Source organism: Narcine bancroftii, chromosome 5 (genome assembly GCF_036971445.1).
Source record: "Narcine bancroftii isolate sNarBan1 chromosome 5, sNarBan1.hap1, whole genome shotgun sequence".
Taxonomy (NCBI): Eukaryota; Metazoa; Chordata; class Chondrichthyes; order Torpediniformes; family Narcinidae; genus Narcine; species Narcine bancroftii.
Window position 1 is genome coordinate 161245371 of NC_091473.1, and position 23454 is coordinate 161268824.

General features: G+C 42.9%; 1 protein-coding gene across 1 annotated transcript in view; it reads left to right on the forward strand.

Annotated features, from left to right (window-relative positions):
- Positions 1–23454, forward strand: part of usp19 (ubiquitin specific peptidase 19) — a 214086-nt gene that overhangs the window by 178263 nt on the left and 12369 nt on the right. Inside the window, exons 45-48 of the mRNA XM_069942399.1 lie at positions 6317–6533; positions 14947–15099; positions 15886–16049; positions 19639–19817. Of these exons, the coding sequence (XP_069798500.1) occupies positions 6317–6533; positions 14947–15099; positions 15886–16049; positions 19639–19817 (713 nt within the window). The remainder of the gene's footprint in view (positions 1–6316; positions 6534–14946; positions 15100–15885; positions 16050–19638; positions 19818–23454) is intronic.

Below are 23454 nucleotides of genomic sequence, written 5' to 3' on the forward strand. Positions count from 1 at the left end.
CAAGTCCATAGAAACCATCAAGCACCCAGTTAACATAAACCCTATTTTCTCTCCACATTACCATCAAGTCTAACCATATAAAAGGTAGGCAGTAACTGGAATGAAAAATATGAATCATGATTCTGACCAGAATCATGTTGTTGGAAGGATTTGAGGTTCTATTTTTCCAAATTCCAAACACTAGAGTGAAATAAGACTGCTTAAGGATAAAGGAGGCAACGTGTGCCTGGAGACAGAGGAGGGGAGGGAAGGTCATAAATGAATACTTTGCTTCAATGTTCACCAGAGACCTTGCACAGTGTCAGGTCAGTATGGAACAGGCTTGTGTGCTGGAACAAGTTTGCATGCTGGAACAAGATGAGGTTAAGAAAGAGGATGTTCAGGATCTTCTTAAAAATATTAGGGTTGAAAAGTCCCTGGGACTGATGGGACATACCCAAGGCTACCAAAAGAAGTGAGGGAAGAGATTGTTGGAGCGTTGGAAATTATCTTTGCTTCCACGCTGGCCACAAGGGAGAATTGGAGAATGGTAAATGTAGTCTCCTTGTTTTAAAAAAAAAGGTAATGGGGAGAATCCTGAGTCATACGTCAGTGGTGTGCAAACTATTGGAGAGGATTCTTGGGGATATGATTTATGAGCATTCGGAGAAGCCTAGTCTGCTCAGGAATAATCAGCATGGCTTTGTGAGGGGAAGGTCATGCCTCATGAGCCTAATTGAGTTTTTTTGAGGAAGTAACAAAAATTGATGATGGTAGTGTTGGAGATGTGATGAACTTGGAACCTCTGCTCTTTTTTGATTCTTCTAAATGACCTGGATGAAGAATTAGAAAGATGGGTCAATAAATTTGCAGCTGACATGAAGGTTGGAGGTGCTGTAGATAGTGTAGAAATTTGCTGTAAGTTACCACAGGATATAGACAGGATGCAGAGTTGGGTGGAGAAGAGGCAGATGGAGTTAAATCTGGATAAGTGTGAAGAGATACATTTTAGAAGGTCAAATTTGAACTTGAGCATATGGTTCATGGCAGGATTCTTAATGGTGTGGAAATGCAGAGAGGCATTTGGGTCTAAATCCACAGATCTATCAAGGTGGCCACGCAGGTTGATAGGGTAGTTAAGAAGATTTGTGGTATGCTGGGCTTCATTAGTCGGAGGAATGAATTGGAGGAAGAGTTGGGGGTATTGTTGCAGCTCTCTAAAACTGGTTAGGTGACACTTGGAATGTTGGTTCAGCTCTGGTCATCTCATTACGAGGATGTGGAAGCTTCAGATATTCAAAATTCATTTATTGTCATGTAATAAAACAGGTGTAATATTACACAAAATTTGCTTTAGTCTGTTGTAATACAGACAGATTCACTGTAGCAAAAATTGCTGGGCATCTCTTCTAGTTGGAGAAAGAAGCAAAAGAGAGTCCATTAATTCCCCTCCAGCACTCCCGTAGCCTCCCCAACCACACAGATTCCAGTCCAAACCATTGGTAACTCAAGCTTCAGATCCAAACTTGCAGCACAATCAGGACCACAGCCTTGTCTGAGTCCTTTGATTGCAGTCGCTTGCAGCCTGTGTGAGTTCCTCACTTCGAGTTACCATCAGCCCCACCACCTGTGTTCTTCAGCTGCAAAGCCCCTCACTGGTCTGCTATCATGGTTACCATCTTGTGGGTTATCTCCTTTGCTTCTGAGGAAAGATTAACAGAGCTAGGGCTTTTCTCTTTGAAGTGAAGAAGGATGAGAGGTGACTTAATAGAGGTTTCTGAGATTATAAGAGGAATAGATAGGATGGACAGCCAATGCCTGCTTCCCAGAGCAAGAGTAGCAAATACCAGAGGACATCTGTACAAGGTGAGGGGAGGAAAGTTTAACATGGACATCAGGGGTAAGTTTTTTTTTACAGAGAGGGCACTTGGAATGCATTGCCAGCAGAGGTGGTGGAAGCAGGAGCAATAGGGAAATTTAAAAGACTAGACAAGCACATGGATGCCAGAAAAATAGGGGGTTGTAGGTGTGAGGTAGGGAAGCTTTAGATCAGGGTGGCCAAACTTTTTTGGTTGTGGGCCACATAGAGAAAAATATAAGGATCACAGGCCAAACAATATTAATCCTGGCAGTTTTCAATCAGTTACACAACACGAAAAATGGTGTTTTTAGATCAGAAAACCACTGTGCCATCCAAAATTAATTTTCTATCAAAATAACTAAGCGATACGACCGAATAGTTTAACTGCTGACATTACAGTATAGTAGTTTATTGATGTGCTCACATTTCTGTTGGCATTTCTGTATCTGCAACTCTTTAAATGAATACAGTAAAACTTTTAAAAACTCATACAAAAATAAAGAGCTGGGTGCACAAAAAATACAGGAGAAAAGATCAAGAAAGGGACAAGGCCGTCTCCAACATTTCTCCACAACTCTGGGAATGCAGTTCATGGCCCAAGTGTCCACATTAATGATTTGAAAGGCTATGAAAGTTGATAGATTCCTAGCAAATCAAATAAACACACTTCCCCAATGGAAAAAGTTTTAATTTTCCACTGCATCTGAAGTTTTCGGCACTCTCTTGCTATTTTCCATCTTTTCCCTTCTGCCATGTTTAATCAATTGAGGTAAACGTTTTAATCGATGAGTAACATTGCAATGACTCATAGTTGTTCAAAATGCCAGTGACATCTAGTGTTGAAACTAAGAGTGGAATTTATTGTTAGAGACCATGTTCTAACGGACCACTTTAAAATGGGTAATGAGCCACAGTTAGCCTGAGAGTGTAATTTGGCCAATTTATTGTTGAGTAGGTTTATATAGGTCAGCACAACATCATGGGCCGAAGGGCCTGTACCTGTGGTGTAATGTAATGTTCTATCTCTTTATATAAAAGGAGATAATATAGAGTAGATCATATGAGGCTGAGTCAGATGCTTATCCTTATTAGGATAAAATTCTGGAGCATTTCACCAAAACCTGGGTTTGTCATATTTAAAAAGACATCTGTTTGGTGGAGTAATGACTAATTAATCAAACAATAACTTGGTATTGCACTCTGAAGTTCTCCTCTGTTTGTTTGAGATTAGTTGCCTGGTGATGCAGGTCCTGGCACATAATCATGGGGATTTAGAATTTATTTATCACATAGTAAACCAATAACTGGATGGGCAAGCCAAAGTAGCTGATCCAACATGTTAATGGAAACTCTCCTTTGTACTAATTTTTTTTAGTTTCCTTTCCCTGGCTTGCAGCCTCCAATATTGTCCTGGATATGGCCTCTTCTCATAGAATTTGAACTGTGAATAGCATTTTGGTGTGTCACACGGTAACTCGAGTCATGATATATTGCAAGTGTTCCAATTGCAGATGTCTGTGACTTTGGGCTTCTAGTTTCAAAAATTCTCCAACAATGTTACGTGAGAGAACTTTACACATTAGGTAATTATATCCGGAATGAGTATACTGAAGGTGTAGTTGATATTGGATTTAATTGTGACTTTCAGAAAGGAATGGATAAATATTTTTTGGCTACTGGAAAAGCAGTGGAATATGATCAGTGATAATGGATAGTAGAAAATGCTGTTGACTTCTATAAACCTCAAATGGGATCTTTACCTCCACTTGAATGCCTTTTCCCCATAATCCTAGATTGCCTTCCAGTCCAAAGATTTTGTGTGGTATAGATAGGGTAAATGCAAGCACCCGCTGAGGCTGGTTGAGAGAGCTAGAGGACCTGGGTTAAGGGTAAAAGATGAAATGTTTAAGGGAAACTGCCAGCAATACTCCAAATGTGATCTGACTAATGCCTGTGAAGCCTCAGCATTACATTCTTGCCTTTATATTGTAGTCCCCTCAAAATGAATGCCTAAGTTGCATTTGGCTTCCCTACCAACCTGCAAGTTAACCTTTAGGAAATCCTGCGTGAGGACTCCTAAGTCCCTTTGAGCCTGTGCTTTTTGAATTCTCTCATTTAGAAAATAGTCTATCCCTTTATTCCTTCCACCAAAGTGCATGCCTGCACACTCCCCTACGCTGTATTCCATTAGCCACTTCTTTACCTATTTCCCCAACCGATCCAAGTCCTTCTGCTGACTCCCTACTTCCTCAACACTACCCACCCTTCCACTGATCGTAATATCCACAAACCTGGCCACAAAGCCATTAATTCCTTCACCTAAACCATTTATCTACAGCATGAAAAACAGCGGACCTAACATTGACCCCTGCAGAACACCAATGGTCACCAGCAGCCAGCCAGAAAAGGCCCCCTCTACCTTCTACCCATCAAATCCCAGAGTCTGATCTTGTTTAGCAGCTTCATCAAAGCCCATCTGAAAACAACATCTGCAGACTCTCCATTGTTTATCCTGCTTGTTACTTCCTCATGAACTCAATCAGGCAAGATTTCCCCTGAAGGAAACCATGCTGATTTTTGCCTATTTACCTCTTGCTTTCAAGTACTCCGAAACTAAATCCTTAAAAATGGACTCTGGATTATTGCTAACCACTGAAGTCAGATTAACCAGTCCATAATTTCCTGTCCATTACCTCTCCAAGAATGAAGTGATATCTGGAATGTAGTTCATCCAGCCCAGGTGACTTATCCACCTTCCACCCCTTGAGCTTCCTGAGCACCTTCTCAGCAATAGCAGCTACACTCACTTCTGCCCGAGTCTCTCTGAACAATCAATAATTTTGTGAACCAAAGTACACTTCTTGTGTACTACCTATTATTATTCTTCCAGTGATGCTGCAGCAAAACACCGAATTTCATGACGATAAATTCTGATTTCTGGCACGTCACTGGTATCTTCCACAGTGAAGACTGATGCAAAAATACTCATTCAGTTCATCTGCCAGTTTTTGTTCCCCATGACCACTTCACCAGCATCGTTTTCCAGTGATGCGATGTCTTCTCTTTTCCTTTTCAGAGATCTGAAAAGACATTTGACGTCCTCCTTGATGTTATTGGCTAGATTACTTTCATCATTCATCTTGCCTCCCGTTATTCCTTTTATTGTTACCTTCTGCTGGGTTTTAAAAGCAACCCAATCCTCCCAGCTCCCACTTATTTTTGCAATACCATCTGCCCTCTCTTTTGCTTTTATGCTGTCTGACTTCCCTTGTCGGCCATGATTCCCTCGGCCTTCCTTTAGAATGTTTTATCTTCTATGGGTTGAAACAATCCTGCATCTTCCGCATTATTCCCAGAAATTCCTGGCCCTGCTGTTCCACTATCTTTCCTGCTAGAGTCCCCTTCTAATCAACTTTGGCAAGTTCCTCTTTCCTGCCAACGTGGTTACCTGAACTCAACTGTAGAACCTTCACATCCGATTTTAGTTTCTTCCTCTCAAACTGCAGGGTGAAGTCTGTCATATTGTGATCACTGCTTCTTCATGGTTCCTCAATCTCCCTGATCAAATCTGGTTCACCACCTAGCACCCAATCCAGAATTACTTTTACTCCAGAGGGCTCAACCGCAAACTGCTCCAAAAAGCCGTCTCTTAGACATTCCACAAATCCTTTCTCTTGAGATCCAGTGCCATATACTGCTGACCACCATGACATTGCCTTTCACATGTGCCTTGTTCAATTCCTGCTGTCATTTGTACCCTACTTCCTGGCTGCTGTTGGAGCCCTGCATTTAACTCCCATCAGGGTCTTTTACCCTTGCAGTTTCTCAACTCTACCACAAGGATTCTGCATACTTTCTCACTGAGGATTTGATTTCATTTTTGCCAACAGAGCCAAACCACCTCTGCCTGCCTGTCTTTTCGATAGATGTGTATCATTGCACATTTAGCTGTGATCCTTCTACAGCCATGTCACCATTATGCCTACAAGGTTGTACCTGCCAATTTCTAACTGTGCTTTTAAGATCATCTAACTTAGTGTACAGCATGCATTTAAATATATAGTCCAGTTCTGTGTTCACCGCCCTTCTCACATTTGTCTCTGTGTTGTCTGAGTCTAAATTTTTATCCTTTTCAAAATTTACTGTCCTATCTTTTATTCTGGCAACCAGTGATTCTGAAGCAGCTAACACACAAGCCAAACGCAAAGGATGCCAGTGGTTTAAATTTGGAAATAATATTTTTTCCACATGAATCCTCAATTGGGAGTTGTGGTGGGGCTGTACTGCGGGGTGCTTTTCTTTTTACAATCCTATCATCAGTACATTTCAAGAAGTTCTTTGACTCTGCAATGGTGTGAGAAAGCCTAATGTGAACAGTGCAGCTGAAAAGAAAGCATAGCAGAGTGTAATTGTTTATTTAATATTTACTCAAAGCTGTTCAAAGCCTTTTCAATCATTCTGTTTCCCTCCTGTTAGGGGATGCTCCATTGGAACTTCCAGATAATGTATCTTTAGCAATGGTGTGGAAAAATAATGAGCGGCAGAAGGAGTACGTCTTAGTGGAATCTAAGGAACTGGAGTATGTTGAAGATCCTAGTTCAGCCAACGAGGCAGACAAGGCTGGTTATTTTACACTGGAGCAATGTCTGAATCTCTTCACTAAACCAGAGGTGCTGGCACCCGAAGAAGCTTGGTAAGGCATCAGCTTGGACCAAACAATATCCTTGTCACCCAAGAACCATAGAAACATAGAACATTACAGCAAGGAAATAGGCCCCTTCTGGTCTGTACTGAACCCATTTTATTTTGCCAAGTTTTACTGACCTTCACCCAATCCATAGCCTTCCAATCCTTCCTCATCCATGTACTTTCCAAATTCCTCTTGTTACGAGCCCAGAGGACCCCAAAACCCAGCAACAATAGATATTCACCAAGAAAGATGGTTACTTAAACAAAAGATACTTTTAATTATCTTTAAACACAAAAACAGAATAACACTTTAACTTATCACTATAAATTTAACTAACCTAACTTAACCCCCTTCTACTTCTAAGTGCACATGTATGTAACGTGTATGTAAGTTTAGATAAGTTCTTTAATTACAGTCTAATCTCACTTCTCATTCCTCCAAGTTCACTGTGTGACAGAGTATATAGATATGTTTTTGGGAGATAAAATTAGAGTAGGTCACATACAAACACTTTAAAACAGATCTTATTTGAAATACTGCAGCTCTGCCCCATGCTAGACATATTGGGGCCTCAGATCTTCTGCAAGAGCTTTGAAGGGTGCTCAAGTGATTTCACTAATGGATTGTTGTTTACAAAGGCCAAAAGATGAAAGAGCATGTCGGAGCCGCTGCTGTCTGGAAGAGAGCTTGCTGTTGTAAGAGAATCATGTGGTTTTGCAAGCAGAGAGAGTCAAACAGGCTTTCTCTCAGAGAGAGATACAGAGATGACTTATACAGTGTTACAGCCAGCAGACAGCAGCTGGGACTGGAACACGACAAACTCGCAAGGTTGTAGAATGCCGGATTTTATAAGATGGCCTGGTCAAAGCCCTTGTGGTTCATGCAAGAGGAGAGGACTGGCTGTCTAATGTTTCATTTGGAATAAGAGAAACAAAAAAGGAACTCTGTGATTACCTGAAAGAAAGAAGTTATCATCTAGAGAAACCTGATGGGGCAAGTTTCATCAACAAGACACTGGAGTGGTTGATGGAAGTACATCAGTTGTGGATGTCCTGGAACAACAAATCTCTCTCTGAAAATCAACAAGAACCTTCCTGAGCAGTAACCATTTACCTTTCAAGCACCAAAGCCTGGTGAACTTTATAAATGTTAAATTCTGTGTACAGTATAAGAATTGCCTGTAACCAGTGAACTTGGAGGAATGAGAAGTGAGATTGGACTGTGAGCCAAAGAACTTTTCTGAGCTTACAAACATATTACATACGCATGTGCTTAGAATTAGAAGAGGGTTACCGGTAAGTTAGGTTAAGTAAGTAAATAGAGTTAAGTTAAAGTATGATTTTATTTTCATATTTAAAGATAATTAAAATCAACCTTTGTTTAACCATTTGTCTTGGTGAATATCTATTGCTGCTGGGTTTTGGGGTCCTCTGAGCTCTTAACAGCTGGTTGCAGGCAATTCTTATACTGTGCACAGTATTTGGTGTTTGAAAAGTAAATGGTTACCGCTCATGCACGTTCTTGTTGGTTTTCAGACAGATTGCTGTTCGCTGGACACCCACAAAACTGATTCCTTTTAATCAGTGCCTTACCAAAGAAACTTTCCCCATCAGGGTTTTCTCGATGATAACCTCTTGGTTTCGGGTCACTACAGAGTTCCTTTTTGTTTCTCTTATTTCAAGTGAAACATTAGGCAGCCACCAGTCTTCTCCTCTTATATGAACCACAAGGGCTTTGACCAGGCTGAACTAAGCTCTCACAACCTATCTTTCAAATGTGGGTTATCCACAAGTTTGCCAGCTTGTCCTGTTCAAGTCCCAGCTGCTGCTGACTGTAAAGCAGTAGAACTGATCTCTCTCTCTCTCTCTCTCTCTCTCTCTCTCTCTCTCAAAGAAAAAGCCTGTTTAATTCTGTCTGTTTGCAAAACCACATGACCCTCTTAAACAGCAAGCTGCACTCCCAGACAGCCTGTGGTTCCGAACGACTCCTCCGATCTCTTTCATTTGTCGCTTTTCAAAACAACAATCCATTAGTGAAGTTTCTTGGGCACTCCCTCAGGAGCCACCCTGTCTGGCCTAAGGGGGTAGGGCTCCAACATTTTAAATAAGATCTGTTTTAATGTGTTTGTATGTGACCTACACTGGAAAAACCTGCCCCCAAAACATATCTATATGCAATATAAACACAGCATAATCTGTCACACTCTTAAATGTTAAAATTGAGCCTGCATTCACAACTTCAGCTGGAAGCTTGTTTCACACCCCCACCACTCTGTGTGAAGAAGTTCCCCCTAAATATTTCCCCTTTCATTCTTAACCTGTGTCCTCTTGTTTTGTATTTTGCCTACCCTCTGTGGAAAAAGCAAATCACAAAATGCTTCTCTATCATTTTGTGTTTTTACTCAGTAGAAAAAGCCTATCTTGATTTACTCTATCTACCTTCTCCCCCCCCCCTCATAATTTTAAACACCTCTATCAAATTTCCCCTCATTCTTCTATGCTCCAGGGAATAAAGTCCTAACCTGTTTACCCTTTCCCTGTAACTCAGTTCCTGAAGTCCAGGCAACATCCTAGTAAATCTTATCTGCACGCTTTCTCATCTTATTGTTGTCTTTCCTGTAATTAGGTGACCGAAACACCATGCAATGTTCCAAATTTGGCCTCTCCAATGTCGTGTACAACTTTAACATAGCATCCCATCTCCTGTATTCAATACTTTGATTTATGGAGACCAAAATGCCAAAAGCTCTCTTTACAACCCGATCCACTTGTGATGCCACTTTCAGGAAATTATGTATCTGTATTCCCAGATCCTTCTGTTCTGCCACACTCCTCAGTGCCCTACCATTAACCCTGTATGTCCTTTCTTGGTTTGTCCTTCCAAAATGCAACACCTCACACTTGTCAGCATTAAATTCAATCTGCCATTTTTTCAACTGGTCCAGATCCCTCTGCAAGCTTTGTAAACCTTCTTCACTGTCCACAACACCTCCATTCTTAGTGTCATCTGCAAACTCACTAATCCAATTTACCACATTATCATCCAGACATTGATATAGATGACAAACAACAATGGTCCCAGTACCAATCCCTGAGACACACCACTGGTCATAGACCTCCAATCTGAGAAACAATCATCCACCACTACTGTCTGGCCTCTCCCTTCCAGCCATTATCAAATCCAATTCACTACTTCATCATAAGCACCTAATGCTTGAACCCTCCTGTCTAACTTCCCATGTGGGACCTTGTCAAAGTAATTACTAAAGTCCATGTAGACAATATCCATAGCCTTGCCTTCGCCAACTTTCCTGGTAATCACCTCAAAAAACTCTATAAGATTGGTTAAACACGACCTGCCACGCACAAAGCCTTATTGGCTTGCTAATCAGTCCATGGCTATTCAAATAATTGTATATCTGATCTCTTAGAACACCTTCCAATAATTTACCTACTACTGAAATCAGGCTCACCGGCCTATAATTTCCAGGCTTACTTTTTAAACACCCTGAGCTACTCTCCAATCCTCTGGGACCACACCTGTGGCTAAGAACATTTTAAATATTTCTGCCAGAGCCCCTGCAATTTCTACACCAGCTTCCCTCAAGGTTCAAGGGAATATATTGTTAGGTCCTGGGGGATTTATCTACCCTTATTTGCTTCAAGACAGCAAGCACTCCCTCCTCTTTAATCTGCATCAGTTCCATTACCTCACTGCTTATTTTCCTTACTTCCCATGATTCTGTGTCCTTTTCCTGAGTGAATACTGATGGGGGAAAAAAAGTTAAGACCCCTCCCATCTGTATTAGCTCCATATGAAGCTGACCATTCTGATCTTCAAGGGGACCAATTTTGTCCCTTACTATCCTTTTTCTCTTAATCTATCCATAGAAACCCTTAGGAGTTTCCTTCACAATTGTCTGCCAAAGCAACCTTGTGTCTTCTTTAAGCCTTCCTGATTTCTTTCTTGAGGTTTTCATTGCATTTGCTCCATGTTCTTACACCTGTTGTACACCTCTTTCTTCTTCCAAACATCTCCCCAATATCTCTCGAAAACCAAGGTTTCCTATACTTTCTAATTTTACATTTGATCCTGACAAGAACATACAAACTGTACTCTCAAAATTTCACCTTTGAAGGCCCTCGCACATCCTTGCCTGAAAACAACCTCCCAATCCACACATTCTAGATCCTTTCTCATTTCCTCAAAATTGGCCTTTTTCCAATTTAGAATCTCAACCCAAGGCACAGACCTATTCTTCTCCATAATTAAACTGAAACTAATGGCATTATAATCACTGGATCCAAAATGCTCCCCTACACACAATTCTGTCACCTGTCCTGTTTCCTTCCCTAATAGGAGATCCAATCTTGTACTCTCTCTAGTTGGTTCCTCTATATAGTGATTCAGAAAACTTTCCTGAACACATTTGACAAACTCCAAGCTATCCAGCCCTTTTACAGTATGGGAGTCCCAGTCAATACGTGGAAAGTTAAAATCTTCTACTATCACAACTTGTGTTTCCTGTAGCTGTCTGCTATCTCTCCACAAATTTGCTTCTCCATTTCTCGCTGACTATTGGGTGGTCTATAATACAATCCAGTGAGTGTGGTCTCATCTTTCCTGTTTCTCAGCTCCACCCATATAGCCTCAGTGGACGAGCCCTCTGGTCTGTCCTGCCTGAGTACAGTTGTGATATTTTCCCTAACATCCATTGCCACTCCTCCCCCTTTCATTCCCCCCCACCCCATTCTATCCCATCTAAGGCAGCAGATGTCCTGCCCCTTTAACCAAGTTTTACTAATGACCACAATATCATAATTCCATGTGCCAATCCATTCTCTAAGCTCGTCTGCCTTTCCTACAATACTCCTTACATTGAAATAGATGCACCCGAGAACATTTCCACCACATTCAACCCATAGACTTCTAAAGGTGCATGCAATTTTCACATCTTTTCCCTCCTCCACACCTCTATCTGCTCTGGCACTCTGGTTCCCCTCCCCCTCCATATCTAGCTTAAATCCACTGGAGCAGCACTAGCAAACCATCCACAAGGATATTAAATCCCCCTCCGGTTCAGATGCAAACCGTCCTGCTGGAATAGGTCTCACCTTCCCTGGAAGAGAGCCCAATGATCCTGAAACCTGAAGCCTTCCCTCCTACACCATGTCTTTAGCTATGTGTTAAGCTGCATTATCCTCCTATTTCTAACTTCACTAGCATGTGGCATGGGTAGCAATCCTATCCTGGAGGTCCTGCTCTTCAATCTAGCACCTAACTCCCTGAACACTCCTTGCAGGATCTCCTCACCCTTCCTATCTATGTCTTTGGTCCCTACATGGACCTCGACATCTGGTTGCTCACCCTTCCTCTTGAGAATGCTGTGAACACGATCTGATATATCTCGGACCCTGGCACCAGGGAGGCAACATACCATCTCGGATACTCATTCACTTCCAAAGAACCTTTTATCTGTCCCCCTAACTATGGAATTCCCGATCACTACAGCTCCCCTCTTCTCTTCCCTTCCCTTCTTAGCCACAGGACCAGGCTCTGTGCCAGAGACCTGAAATGTCCTCCTTCAGTATCCAAAATGATATACGTTATTGAGGGGGATGGCCACAGGGGTGCCCTGCACTGCCTCCTTGTACCCTTTTCCTCTCCGTAATGTCACCCATCTACCCTCCTCCTGCCTCCTAGGTGTGATAGTGTCCCTATAACTCCTGTCTATCATGCCCTCTGCCTCCCGAATGATCCGGAGTTCATCCAACTCCAGCTCTAATTCCTTAGCTCAGCCTGTCAGGAGATGCAGCTGGATGTACCTCTCACTGATGAAATTGCCAGCTTCCATGACGACCCACATTTTGCAAGAGGAGCATTCCCCTGCCTTGGCTGTTATTCCCACTGTCAACCCTGCTCAGGTTTTGCTTCTTCCTTTCCCCTTGATGATCCACAAGTATCATCTGCCATCAGTCAACACTGACATTATGCCAAAGTTATGCAACCCAACTTTTCCATGCTACCAAATTGGCTCTTTGGGGTCGTCCCATTTACCTGTGTTTGGTCCATATCCTTTTACATCTTTCACATTTGTATCTCTTTCCAAATGTCTTAAAGGTCTGGCCCCTTTATCAAGACTAAAGTTGTTAGTAATGATATCAAGGAGGAAAAAAGGTGTTGGAATAAACTGGTGAGGACCTAAGAGGTGACAGGCTGGTAGGCAGAAGGTGGGAGAGGTAGGAGAGATACAGATCGAGATTTACTTATTGTTATGTAATAGTACAGAGCATGCAATATTACATGAAATTGCCTTCTGCCTGCTGTAAGGCAGAAAAGAGTTGCTAGTAGTGTTGCCTGGCATCCCCTACAATAAAAGGGAAAGAGAGGAAAAATAGAGTCCCTTCAGTCAGAGTGTCCATGGATTCACCTCCAGCGCTCCCACAGACTCTGCAGCCACACAGACTCCTGTTCAATCCATCCCCAATGTGATCAGGAAATCTTCAGGGCCAAGTCCCTTCGGGAACTTTTCTTGTCCTCAGTACCCTCTCAAATCTCTTCTGCGATATATGCTTCACATGAGCCAGTTTCTGGTAGCTCATAACCCATGTGGGTCCTTTGCTTCATGGAGAGACCACTGGAAGAGGGAGGGGGGGGTAAAGTTAGAGAAAAAGTCGGAACAGGAGTAGGTGAAGACCAGATGAAAACAGTAGAACTGGTTAGAAGTGGGTTTGGACGAATCAATGTTGATGTCATTTGAGTTGAGGCTATCTGGAAGGAATGTGCATATCCACTGGAAAGGAGTCGAAGACACTGGCTCTACCTGCATTTGAAAAGCCAATGGTGGAGTGGGCTCGATGGTCCAAATGGCCTACTTCTGCTCTGATGTCTTATGGACTGATTTGGGATTTTCTCTGGAGCGTCAGAAGCTGAGGGGAGACCTGATAGAAGTTTATAGAATTATGAGAGGCACAGATGGTTTAGACAGTCAGAATTTATTTTCCCAGTGCGGAAATATCAACTTCTAGAGTTCATACGTTTGAAGTGATGTGGGAGGAAAGGAGATGTGACAGGAAAAGTTTTTGGTAGGTGCTTGGAATGGGTTGCCAGGGAGGAGAGGGTGGCTGATGGAAGCAGATACAGTTGTGATGGTTTTGAGACATTTAAAAAGACACCTGAAACTGCAGGGAATGGGGGGGTGTGGATCATGTGCAAACAGAAGGGATTTTGTTTAATTTAACTCCAGGTTCAACATGGGCATCGTGAGTTGAAGGAGAGTTCCTATTCTGTGTTTGATGGCATATTTAGCAGTTCCCAAACAGGTGACCTCCCGTGACTAAACGTCGACCTTGGTAATGGCACCAAGTTCCAAGAATAATTTTTTTCAGTGTAATCTCCCCGAATGAGTGGATTGCTCTCATGAAATCCAAGTCAGAATCAGAATTTATTGTCATGAAATTCGGTGTTTTCCAGCAGCGTCATAGAGCAAACATTCATATTATAACCATCGTACAACATTACTATAAAAAAAATATAAAAATAATGGTGCAAAAAAAGTAAGGAATTGTCTTTGGTTCTTTGATAATTCAGGAATCTGATGGCAGCGGAGAAGAAGCTGTCCTTGCGCCAATGAGTGCTCATCTTTTTCCCGGTGGTTGCAGTGTGAAGAGGGCATGGCCTGGGTGGTGGGGGTCTTTGAGGATAGAGGCTGATTTTTTAAGACACCACCTTATGTAGATGTCCTCGATGGAGTGAAGTCTGGTGCCTGTGATGTCAGACACCGAGTTAACAACTCTCTGGAGTTTATTTTTGTCCAGAGAGTTGGCGCCTCCATACCAGGCAGTGATACAACCGGCCAGAATGCTCTCCACGGTCCACCTGTAAAAGTTTTTGAGAGTTTTTGGTGACATACTGAATTGCCTCAGACACCTCACAAAGTGTAACCACTCGCGAGCTTTTTTTGTTATTGCTCCGGGACTGATCCTCAGAAATGATGACACCCAGGAATTTGAAGTTCTTGACCCTCTCCACTACTGAGCCCTCGATGAGGACTGGGTCGTGTTCCCCTGACTTCCTTCTGAAGTCCACATCATCTCCTTGGTTTTGCTGACAGTGAGCATGAGGCAGTTGTCATTACACCATTCAACGAGCTGATCTGTCTCCCTCCTGTACGCTTCCTTATTGCCGTTTGTGATTCTGCCGACAACTGGTGTCATTGGCAAACTTGTAGATAGCTTTGGAATTGTGCCTGGCCACAGAATCGTGGGTGTTTTATGAATTGAGCAGTGATGAAAGATTTGGGTCCTCAGCATTTGCTGTAATAGCAACAATTCTCCCAACACAGGGCATAAAATGGGCTGAAGCTCCACTTGCCTTGTGCAGAGCCTGAACTGATACTACCTCTGATCTGTGGCAGGTACTGTCCTAAATGTAAGCAACACAGAGAGGCATCCAAGCAGCTGATGTTATGGTGGCTCCCGAATGTACTTATCATTCAACTGAAACGCTTTTCCTTTCGTAATTTCATCTGGAGAGACAAGATCAACGACATGGTCGAGTTTCCCATTCGGTACGTACCACAAATGGAGCCACTGTGTGCTTGACTGTTCCCTGCCTTTCACTGTATAATTAGAGATCTCAGAAGGAAGCATTTGGGCCAGTGGGCATGTATTGGCTCATGAATGTTATGGGGAAGTCCACTTTCAGGGCTGGAGGTCACCACACATAATGTGGTATAGGATGGGGGCAATGCGAAACTTACACATTTCCTTTCCACTCTCACCTTAAAGGTTACTATAATGTGGTTGAGGGGCAGTGCCAAACTGGCTTCCAGATCAGGTTCAGGATCATAAAACAGTCTCCTAATTCAGTCATTGTCAACAGGGGCCTTGTGCGTCACCCCCACCCCGGGGGCCTCAGCACATTTCAGGAAGGCCACAGACTGAAATCATAAAATGTTTCTTGTGTCGTCAGTAGGAGAGAAATAAGGTAGAAACCAACTAAACCTGACTACTTCACAGGGAAGGGGGCCCATATACTCTGAGCAGTGTCCTAAGGGGGTCATAGCCAAAAGCAGGTTGACAATGGCTGTAAAATCTAATTTGGTGCTGTCCTTTCTGTTGAAATGAAAGGTCGGTTGCTTGGTTAGCTGTTGCTGTATTTCATGGTTGGGTGGGATAGCTTGATGAGACAATGTCGAGGATTCTTTACTTGAACTTGTGCTGTACATGTCGTGTAAGTGTTTGATGTTATGTGCTCCATCTGATCACTTTACTCAAACTTGATGAGACAATGTCGAGTGCATCCTGATTATTTGAAGTGAGAATTTCTTGCTATCACTCTTCTTGCTTTACAGGAATTTAGACCTGAGTAAGTTCTGCATTGGTCAAAAGGATGACCGGCAACCCCCTGTCTATGATCTGTATGCAGTAATCAACCACTATGGTGGGATGATTGGGGGTCACTACACTGCTTACGCTCGCCTGCCTAATGAGAAGAACAGTCAGCGGAGTGATGTGGGTAAGTGTTCCCCAGATCTTGTGTTCAAACCACAGATTGTGATTTGTATCTGCTTGAATCTTGTGATATTCCCTGGACTAAATTGTCCCACTCCGGGAGAAGAATCACTGACATATCCTGTAGACAATTTGTAGCTTGAGATTCAACCATATTGCACCCATTGTGGTGTACATCACAGAGACTGTACATCAGAGAGACTGCACACAAACTGGGCGATCACTTAGTTGAGGACCTCAGCTCTGACCACTGCAATAGAGTGAATCTCCCAGTGGCCACCCATTTCAATCCCCCTTCCAATCCCATTTCCTTGCCGACATGTCTGTCCATGGTCTTGTGCACTACAAGACTGAGATCACCTGCAAATTGGAGGAACCACACCTTGTCTTCCATCTGGGTACCCTCCTACTGGATGGCATTAACGTCGACCTCCGGTTTCTGTTAGTTTCTTCCCCCCCCCATTTTTCCCTTTGTCTCCTTTCCTTTAATTCTCTCTCTCTCTCTCCCCCCTTTTTCTCTCTGTCTATGTTCACTGATCCAAAACACCCCCCTTTCCCAATCAATTCTCACCTTTGCTCTCTTCTGTTCTCTTATCATATCCAATTCTCACCTTTTGTTTGTTGGTCTGTACATTTGCCATTCTTTCCTTTACCTCACTCTTTCAATACTGGTGCCTGACTGCTTTTTAACGCACCTTAAAGAAGGGCTCAGGCCTGAAACATCGGTAATATATCTTCTCTTCCTATGGACGCTGCAAAACCTGCTGAGTTCCTCCAGCATTTGTGTTTTTACTACAATTGCAGCATTTCCAGACGTTCGTGTTTCACTCCTACAACATTTTACCTAAAGAAGCCGTGTATAATGAGCTCACTGCTCACTATGGAGTGTGATGCTGCTGTTACCAGATCAATGCATGACCAGTGCTAACACAGTGGTTTTCATGGTTTTCATACAGATGAGGAGCAGGAATGGGCCACTCATCCCCTGGACTACTGGTTCCTCCTTCGTCATTTAAGAGTCATGGTTGTACAGCACAGAAACAGTCTAAGCTGACTCTATTCAATCCTTGGCCAATCAAGCTGACTGAGCTGGTTCCATTGGCCTGGCTGTCACGTGATCTAACCTTCCTGACCAGCCTACCATGTGGGACTTGGGCCAAAGGCCTTGCTAGATTCCCACACAGAAAGCCATGCTGACTCTATTCAATCCTTGGCTTTCCACATAAGAACATAAAAAGACAGAGGAGCAGGAGTCTGATCTGGCAGCTCTCCATGACCCTTGATTCCCCTACCATGCAAACATCATGTGTGTCTTAAATCTATTTAATGAAGCAGGCTCTATTCTTTCCAAGAGCAGAGAATTCCCCAGATTCACATTCTCTGGGAGAAGCATCTCTTCATCTGTGTCTTAAATCCACTTGAGGCTATGTTCCCCAGTTCCAGCCTTTCATACCAGTGGAAACCACTTTCGTGCTTCTACCTTTTCTATTATTTTCATGATTTTGTATCTGTCTATAAACTCCTTTCTCTCTCTTCTAAACCAGCAAGTGTAGTCCCAAGCGATTGATTCTTGTTTAGCTTCTGAGGATATATTAATCTGGTTAACCACCTCTGCACTGCCTCCAAATCCATTATATCCTTTCTCCAGTAAGGAGACCAGAACTGCATGCAATACAAAAGGTGCAGCCTCACTTATACCCTGTAAAGTAGCAGCAGAGCCTCCCTGCTCTTAAATTCCATCCCTTAGGCAGTGAAGGTCAACATTTCATTTGACCTCTTGATTATCTGATGCACCTACCAGTCAATCTCTTGTGCACAAGCATGCCCATGCATCTCTGCACAACACTATGCTGTGCATACATGTTGGTCCTGTCCCTCAGTATTGCTTCCAGTAAATTTCCCACTACTAATGTCAGGCTTATATAAAAGCACTCTGGTGCTTCACCATGGCTAACAATAATGTATATATCTCTGATTCTTCCCTAACTTCCCAAAATATTCTGGGATACACTTGAAACACCAAAGTAAAAATAGATGAGAAATGTTTATTTAAAACCTTGTTATTCTCTCCTTAGTTACCATTTGATGCAGTTGAATCTCTAAGGTTTCTGCTTTACCTTGTTATAACCATTACCTCGTCCTCTTTTTGTCCTGATTTCTCTCTTAAATGTACTCTCAACATCCCTTGTACCCAAAGGATTTGCTTGGTCACAGTTGTCTATAACTTAAATCCTTCTTTTTTTTCCCCTGACAAAAGCCTCAATATCTGTATCACTAGGCCTTTTCTTAGTTGGCCTCCTCATGGAGGCTGGCTTAAAAGCCGAATGGAAAAAGTATTTCTTGCCTTTTCATGCAGGTCCACAAAAGCCTGCTCCTATGTCCCCTTTCACCATGGAGGCGGCTGGGGTGTTGAGGCGGCGTTCAGGAGGTATGGCTAATGGTACCATGATGCCATACATACACGCTGACCAATATCTGGCTTTGTTACCCATAATCCCCCATGTAGGTGGAACTGCTCTGCATCTCCCAGAACTGTTACAGCTGCATGGAATATTATGGGTAAGGTAGACAGCTATTGCTCTGCCGTGTATTGAGCCGCTGGCACTGATGAGTGGCCCTGAAGGCCAAAGCAGCCTGGTGAGGTGCTGGGTGGGCTGTCACAACCCACATGGCCCTGTCTGTCCCGACTGGCCAACCCTGCCCTGAGATGGGTCATGTACTGACGATGTCACTGCGACGTCATCAGCCCGTCCCCAGCCAGCCACTTGCAGCAGCATTACATTCATGCTAGGCGGAAGAGGGCAGTGCTCCGCCGATGATTCTTCCCCAAGAGGGATTGCAGCCGGCGCCTTGGAGCCGGCTACAGAGAATCTCTGCCTTTACACTTGGGCTTTTTGACTGTATGAAAGGGCCTTCTGTTACCTATCAGCAACAATGAAGTTTCCTTTGTTTGCGATGTTGAGTGAAGTGGAAACCTCGTTTGAAGTTTGAAGAACTATTTATTCGTGTTTCCAAAACTGCACTGTTTCATGGCAGAAGTATCCATTGCTACATACACAGCATCTCCCTCCATTCCCATGTTGCCCCCCATTGTGTGTATGGGGAAAGTGGTCATTACTTTCAGGTTGTAAACTAAGCTTGCTCTATGACTTCTTTTCCAGGATTGAGGAATATTTGACTGCTCTTGGCCTGTACTCATTGGAATTTGGGATATTGAGGGGAGGGAGTCTCATTGGAACATTGTGAATGTTGAACAGACAGAGTTGTTTCCCATTGCAGGGAGAGTCTAGAACAAGAGGGCACAACTTCAGGATCGAAGGGTGTCTGCTTAGAAAAGAAATACAGAGGAATTTATTTCGCCAGAGGGTGGTGAATCTGTGGAATTTGTTGCCACAGGTGGTTGTGGAGGCTAGATAATTGAATATATTTAAGACAGAGATTGATAGGTTTTTGATTAGCCAGGGCATCAAAGGTTATGGGGAGAAGGCCGGGCAATGGGGCTGGGTGGGAAAATGGATCAGCTCGTGATTAAATGGCGGGGCAGGCTCAATAGCCTATTTCTGCTCCTGTCTTATGGTCTTTTCACCACTCAGGTTGGCGCCTCTTTGATGACAGCACAGTTACAGCAGTGGACGAGAGTCAAGTGGTTGCTCGGCATGCTTACGTGCTGTTCTACCGTCGCCGCAATTCTCCTGTGGTGAGACCTTCAAGGACCAGAGCTGCAGCACATGGAGCAGATTGCACAGCTGAAGTGGATGCATCAGCCTCGCAGGTTTGTAGAAAGGGAGGGATGTTTCTCTCTCCAGCTCTTCTAACAGATGCAATGTATTGCTTTTGTTGTCTGTCGCGAGACTGACATAAAACTCTTGAGACGTTTTCCCTTACGTAATCAGCACTGTGTTGATACCTGATTTGCTTGGGCCCCTGAACAATCACTCTTAAAATGTGCTGTAATAAATTTTTCTCAAGTTGGCCAACGTGTTTGCAGTAGAAGTTGATTGAACTATTCAAGGTTACTTGCTCTGCTTCTGAAGTTGCAAGGTCAGCTGGTTTTGTGGCCATGTCACTGCATATGTTTGAAACGCATTGACCTGGAGAAGCATTCTACATTTTCTGCTGATATCATCATGTTTGAGAGTTGGCTTCTCAATGTACTTTTCCCTTATCATTCTGGAGTAACCGAGCAGGCATGAAACTCACACCAATAGGTTTAATTGCCGCGGCTCAGCAGTCTCTTCTTCTGCTGAAACTTGTCCCTCTCATTCCGTGTTACACATTTGGCAGGAAATGCTGGATCAGACTCAGTTTGGAATTAGACAAGGATGGCACCTCAGTTTCTACAACCAGTGTCAGCTAACCTTACCCCAGTAGCTCCAGTCTATTTTTCTTTCTCACTTTTGATTTAACCATAATCTACACACACACAGCTGGAGGAACTCAGCAGGTCTGGCAGCATCCATGCATGTTGCTTCAGTTTTCTAGCATCTGCAGACTTGTTTAGCCACAAGCTAGACTTCACGTTACTTCAAGTGTTGTTAGGGTCATCTGGTGGGGGCAATATTCAACTCCTGCATCTCTGATGCGGTAGGAAGCCATTTGCTCTGTTACCACCTTGAAATACAGTTCCACTCCTTTAATCTTTTTCCATGATTGTTTAAGTGAGTGGAGTTTTGAAGCAATTTGTGCAGGATTATGTTGTTGGCACTCCTTGAGGTAACAGATGAAGTCTGTCCCCTCTGCTCTTGCTGAAGCCCTGGATTTAATTAGTCAACTAACTTGTGCCAAGCAGTATTGTTGGACAAAACAGCCTATTGATTGTACATTTCTTTCAGGACAGGAATGTGTAATTGAGAGATTACTCAGAGATCATGAGCCAGTTTTGCAAGGTTAGCAGAGCTGATTAGAGTCAAATATCAGAAACTGTAACAAGATTGAACTAATGCGTCACAAACTTTGCAGGCTCAGCAATTGTTTCACTTTCGTGATTGTCTTTTACTCATTGACACCTTGGGCTCAACATTTGTTACTTTGAATGTCCCTGGATTAAAACCCCCAGAATGACCTTGTTCTTAAGTTGTCGCAAAAAATAACTTGATTTCCAAAAGAAACGCTACACTCTGCTGGAGGACTCAGTGGCTTGAGCAGCATCTGTGGGACAAAAAGAACAGTTGACAATTCACGCTAAAACCCTTTATCAAGACTCGAAACATCAACCATTCTTTTCCACCCAGAGAATTCCACCAGCGGATGATGTTAGCTTCAGATTCCAGCATCCAAAGTCTCCTATGTGTCTCCAAAAGAAACTTGGCTGGCCTCCCAGTTGAACAGCTATGTCCTGTTCCGAAGTTTAGCTGCATTACATATTGATGTTCCGCTTCAACTCCGGACATGGTGTCTATTTCCATCCCCAACTCGATGGAACTTGTAGGTTTATCTTGTATTACATATTTACCAGGAGGAGGCCATTTAGCCTAACATCTAGGCTGTCTCAGAAAAAAACCCATTCCTCCACTTGCACAATAGAGAATGGTAGGAGAATTCCACCAGGTTCCTCCAATCTGCACTGTCAACTCGACAACTTTTATTTCCCTGCAACTTATTTTCTGTCTCATACCCATCAATGCTCCCTTAATTCTCTGACTAGGCACTTCTTCAGGGGGTGATTCACAGAAAGAGAATTTACTATCAAAAACATGTCACGAAACATGTTTTTGATAGTAAACATGTGCCCAAAATACTGTTTTGGGCAGTATTACAGGTGAAAAATTGCTATAAATTACATTAAAAAAATAAATGAGTGCATAAAAAGTGAGTGAGGTAGTGTCTGCAATTCATTATCCAGTTAGAAATCTGATGGCAGAGAGGAAGAAGCTGCTTCTGTGCCATTGAGTGTGTGTCTTTAGGCTCCAGTACCTCCTTCCTGATGGTAGCAGTGAGAAGAGGGCATGGCCTGGGTGGTGAGGTCCCTGAGGATGGAGGCTGCTCTCTTGAGACACCACCTCTTGTAGATGTCTTTAATGGAGTGGAGACTGGTGCCCATAATGAGTTCACAACTCATTTTAATTTTCATAGACTCATAAAATTCAAACAAACCATATTTTTTAACATTCATATAACATTCAGAGTCTATATTTATCCCCTCCTCACCTTCGTATAACTGAAAGTATAGTCAATTAAATTACATCGATACAATTAATTTAAAAATAAATTGGAAAACAATCTGAAAGAAACATATCGTCTGCGTCATGTCCCACTTCTTTGATCATATTCCTTTCCCTTCTGCGATGGATTGCTACAGTACCCCTATTTCAAAGGTGGGTGGGATACTAATCAATCTGTGTGCCAATATATTTCAGATATGGTTCCCACACCTTACGAATATGTTGTGTTTCTTCCTTAGATTGTACGTGATTTTCTCCAGGGAAATGCAACTCTGCATTTCCCCATTCCATCATGTGTTATTTAGTTGGGAGTCAGACTTCCATGAAACTGTCATACACCTTCTGGCAACCTTTATGATTGGAATTTGGCATTTGGTCATTCTGAAACTCACGTCTCCAATGTCTCCCAGAAGGTACAACTCTGGCTTTGATATGTGTAATTTTTTTGTGTGTGAGGTACAACTGGTGCAAGAAATTGTACTGCACCAACCTGTATCTGGCATTGATGACCCCAGTCACATTGTCCAGACACAGGTCCTACCCCCACTCTTCATTAATTGTTGTGCCCAGTCCAACTCCCATCTCTCCCTTGAAAGGGAGATGGCAGAGGAATGTTCTATTAGACAAATCCTTAATTGCTTGAATGACATGAGCTCCCTTTGCCTGCAACAATCCTCGATGCACCTGATCTTCTTCTGGTACCACGTGTCCAGGATTTTATTACCCAGAGTCAAGGGTATTAAGTTGTTTTGGGTCAAGTGTTTTGGGAGATATCCCCACCTTTGTGCCCAGGAATTTTTTTGGTGGGGGGAGGAGAACACGACCTCTGTCAAGAGTGAGGTGATAAACCTTGCCTGGGCTGCCTAGTAATGTTTTTTGAAATTAGGTAATTTTAACCCCCCCCCCCAATTATAGTCCCCCATCAACTTTTCCATGAAGATTCTAGCATTCTAACTTTACCATTCCACAGGAAACTCCTGATGCATTCATTGTGCGTCTTAAAAAAGCCCTGTGGCAACAAAATGGGTATTGATTGAAAAAGATACTGGAGTCTTGGCATCACCTTCATTCTGACACAGTTAACTCTGCTCTGCCCACCAGTGTTATGGGCAGAGTCCTCAATCTAGCAAGATCCTCCTCAATCTTCCAATGCAAAGGCAAATAATTAAGTTTTGTATAAATTACACAAATCCTTGTCCATTTTTAACCGCAGCTATTTAATGCTTTCTTGCAGCAATTTAAATTGAC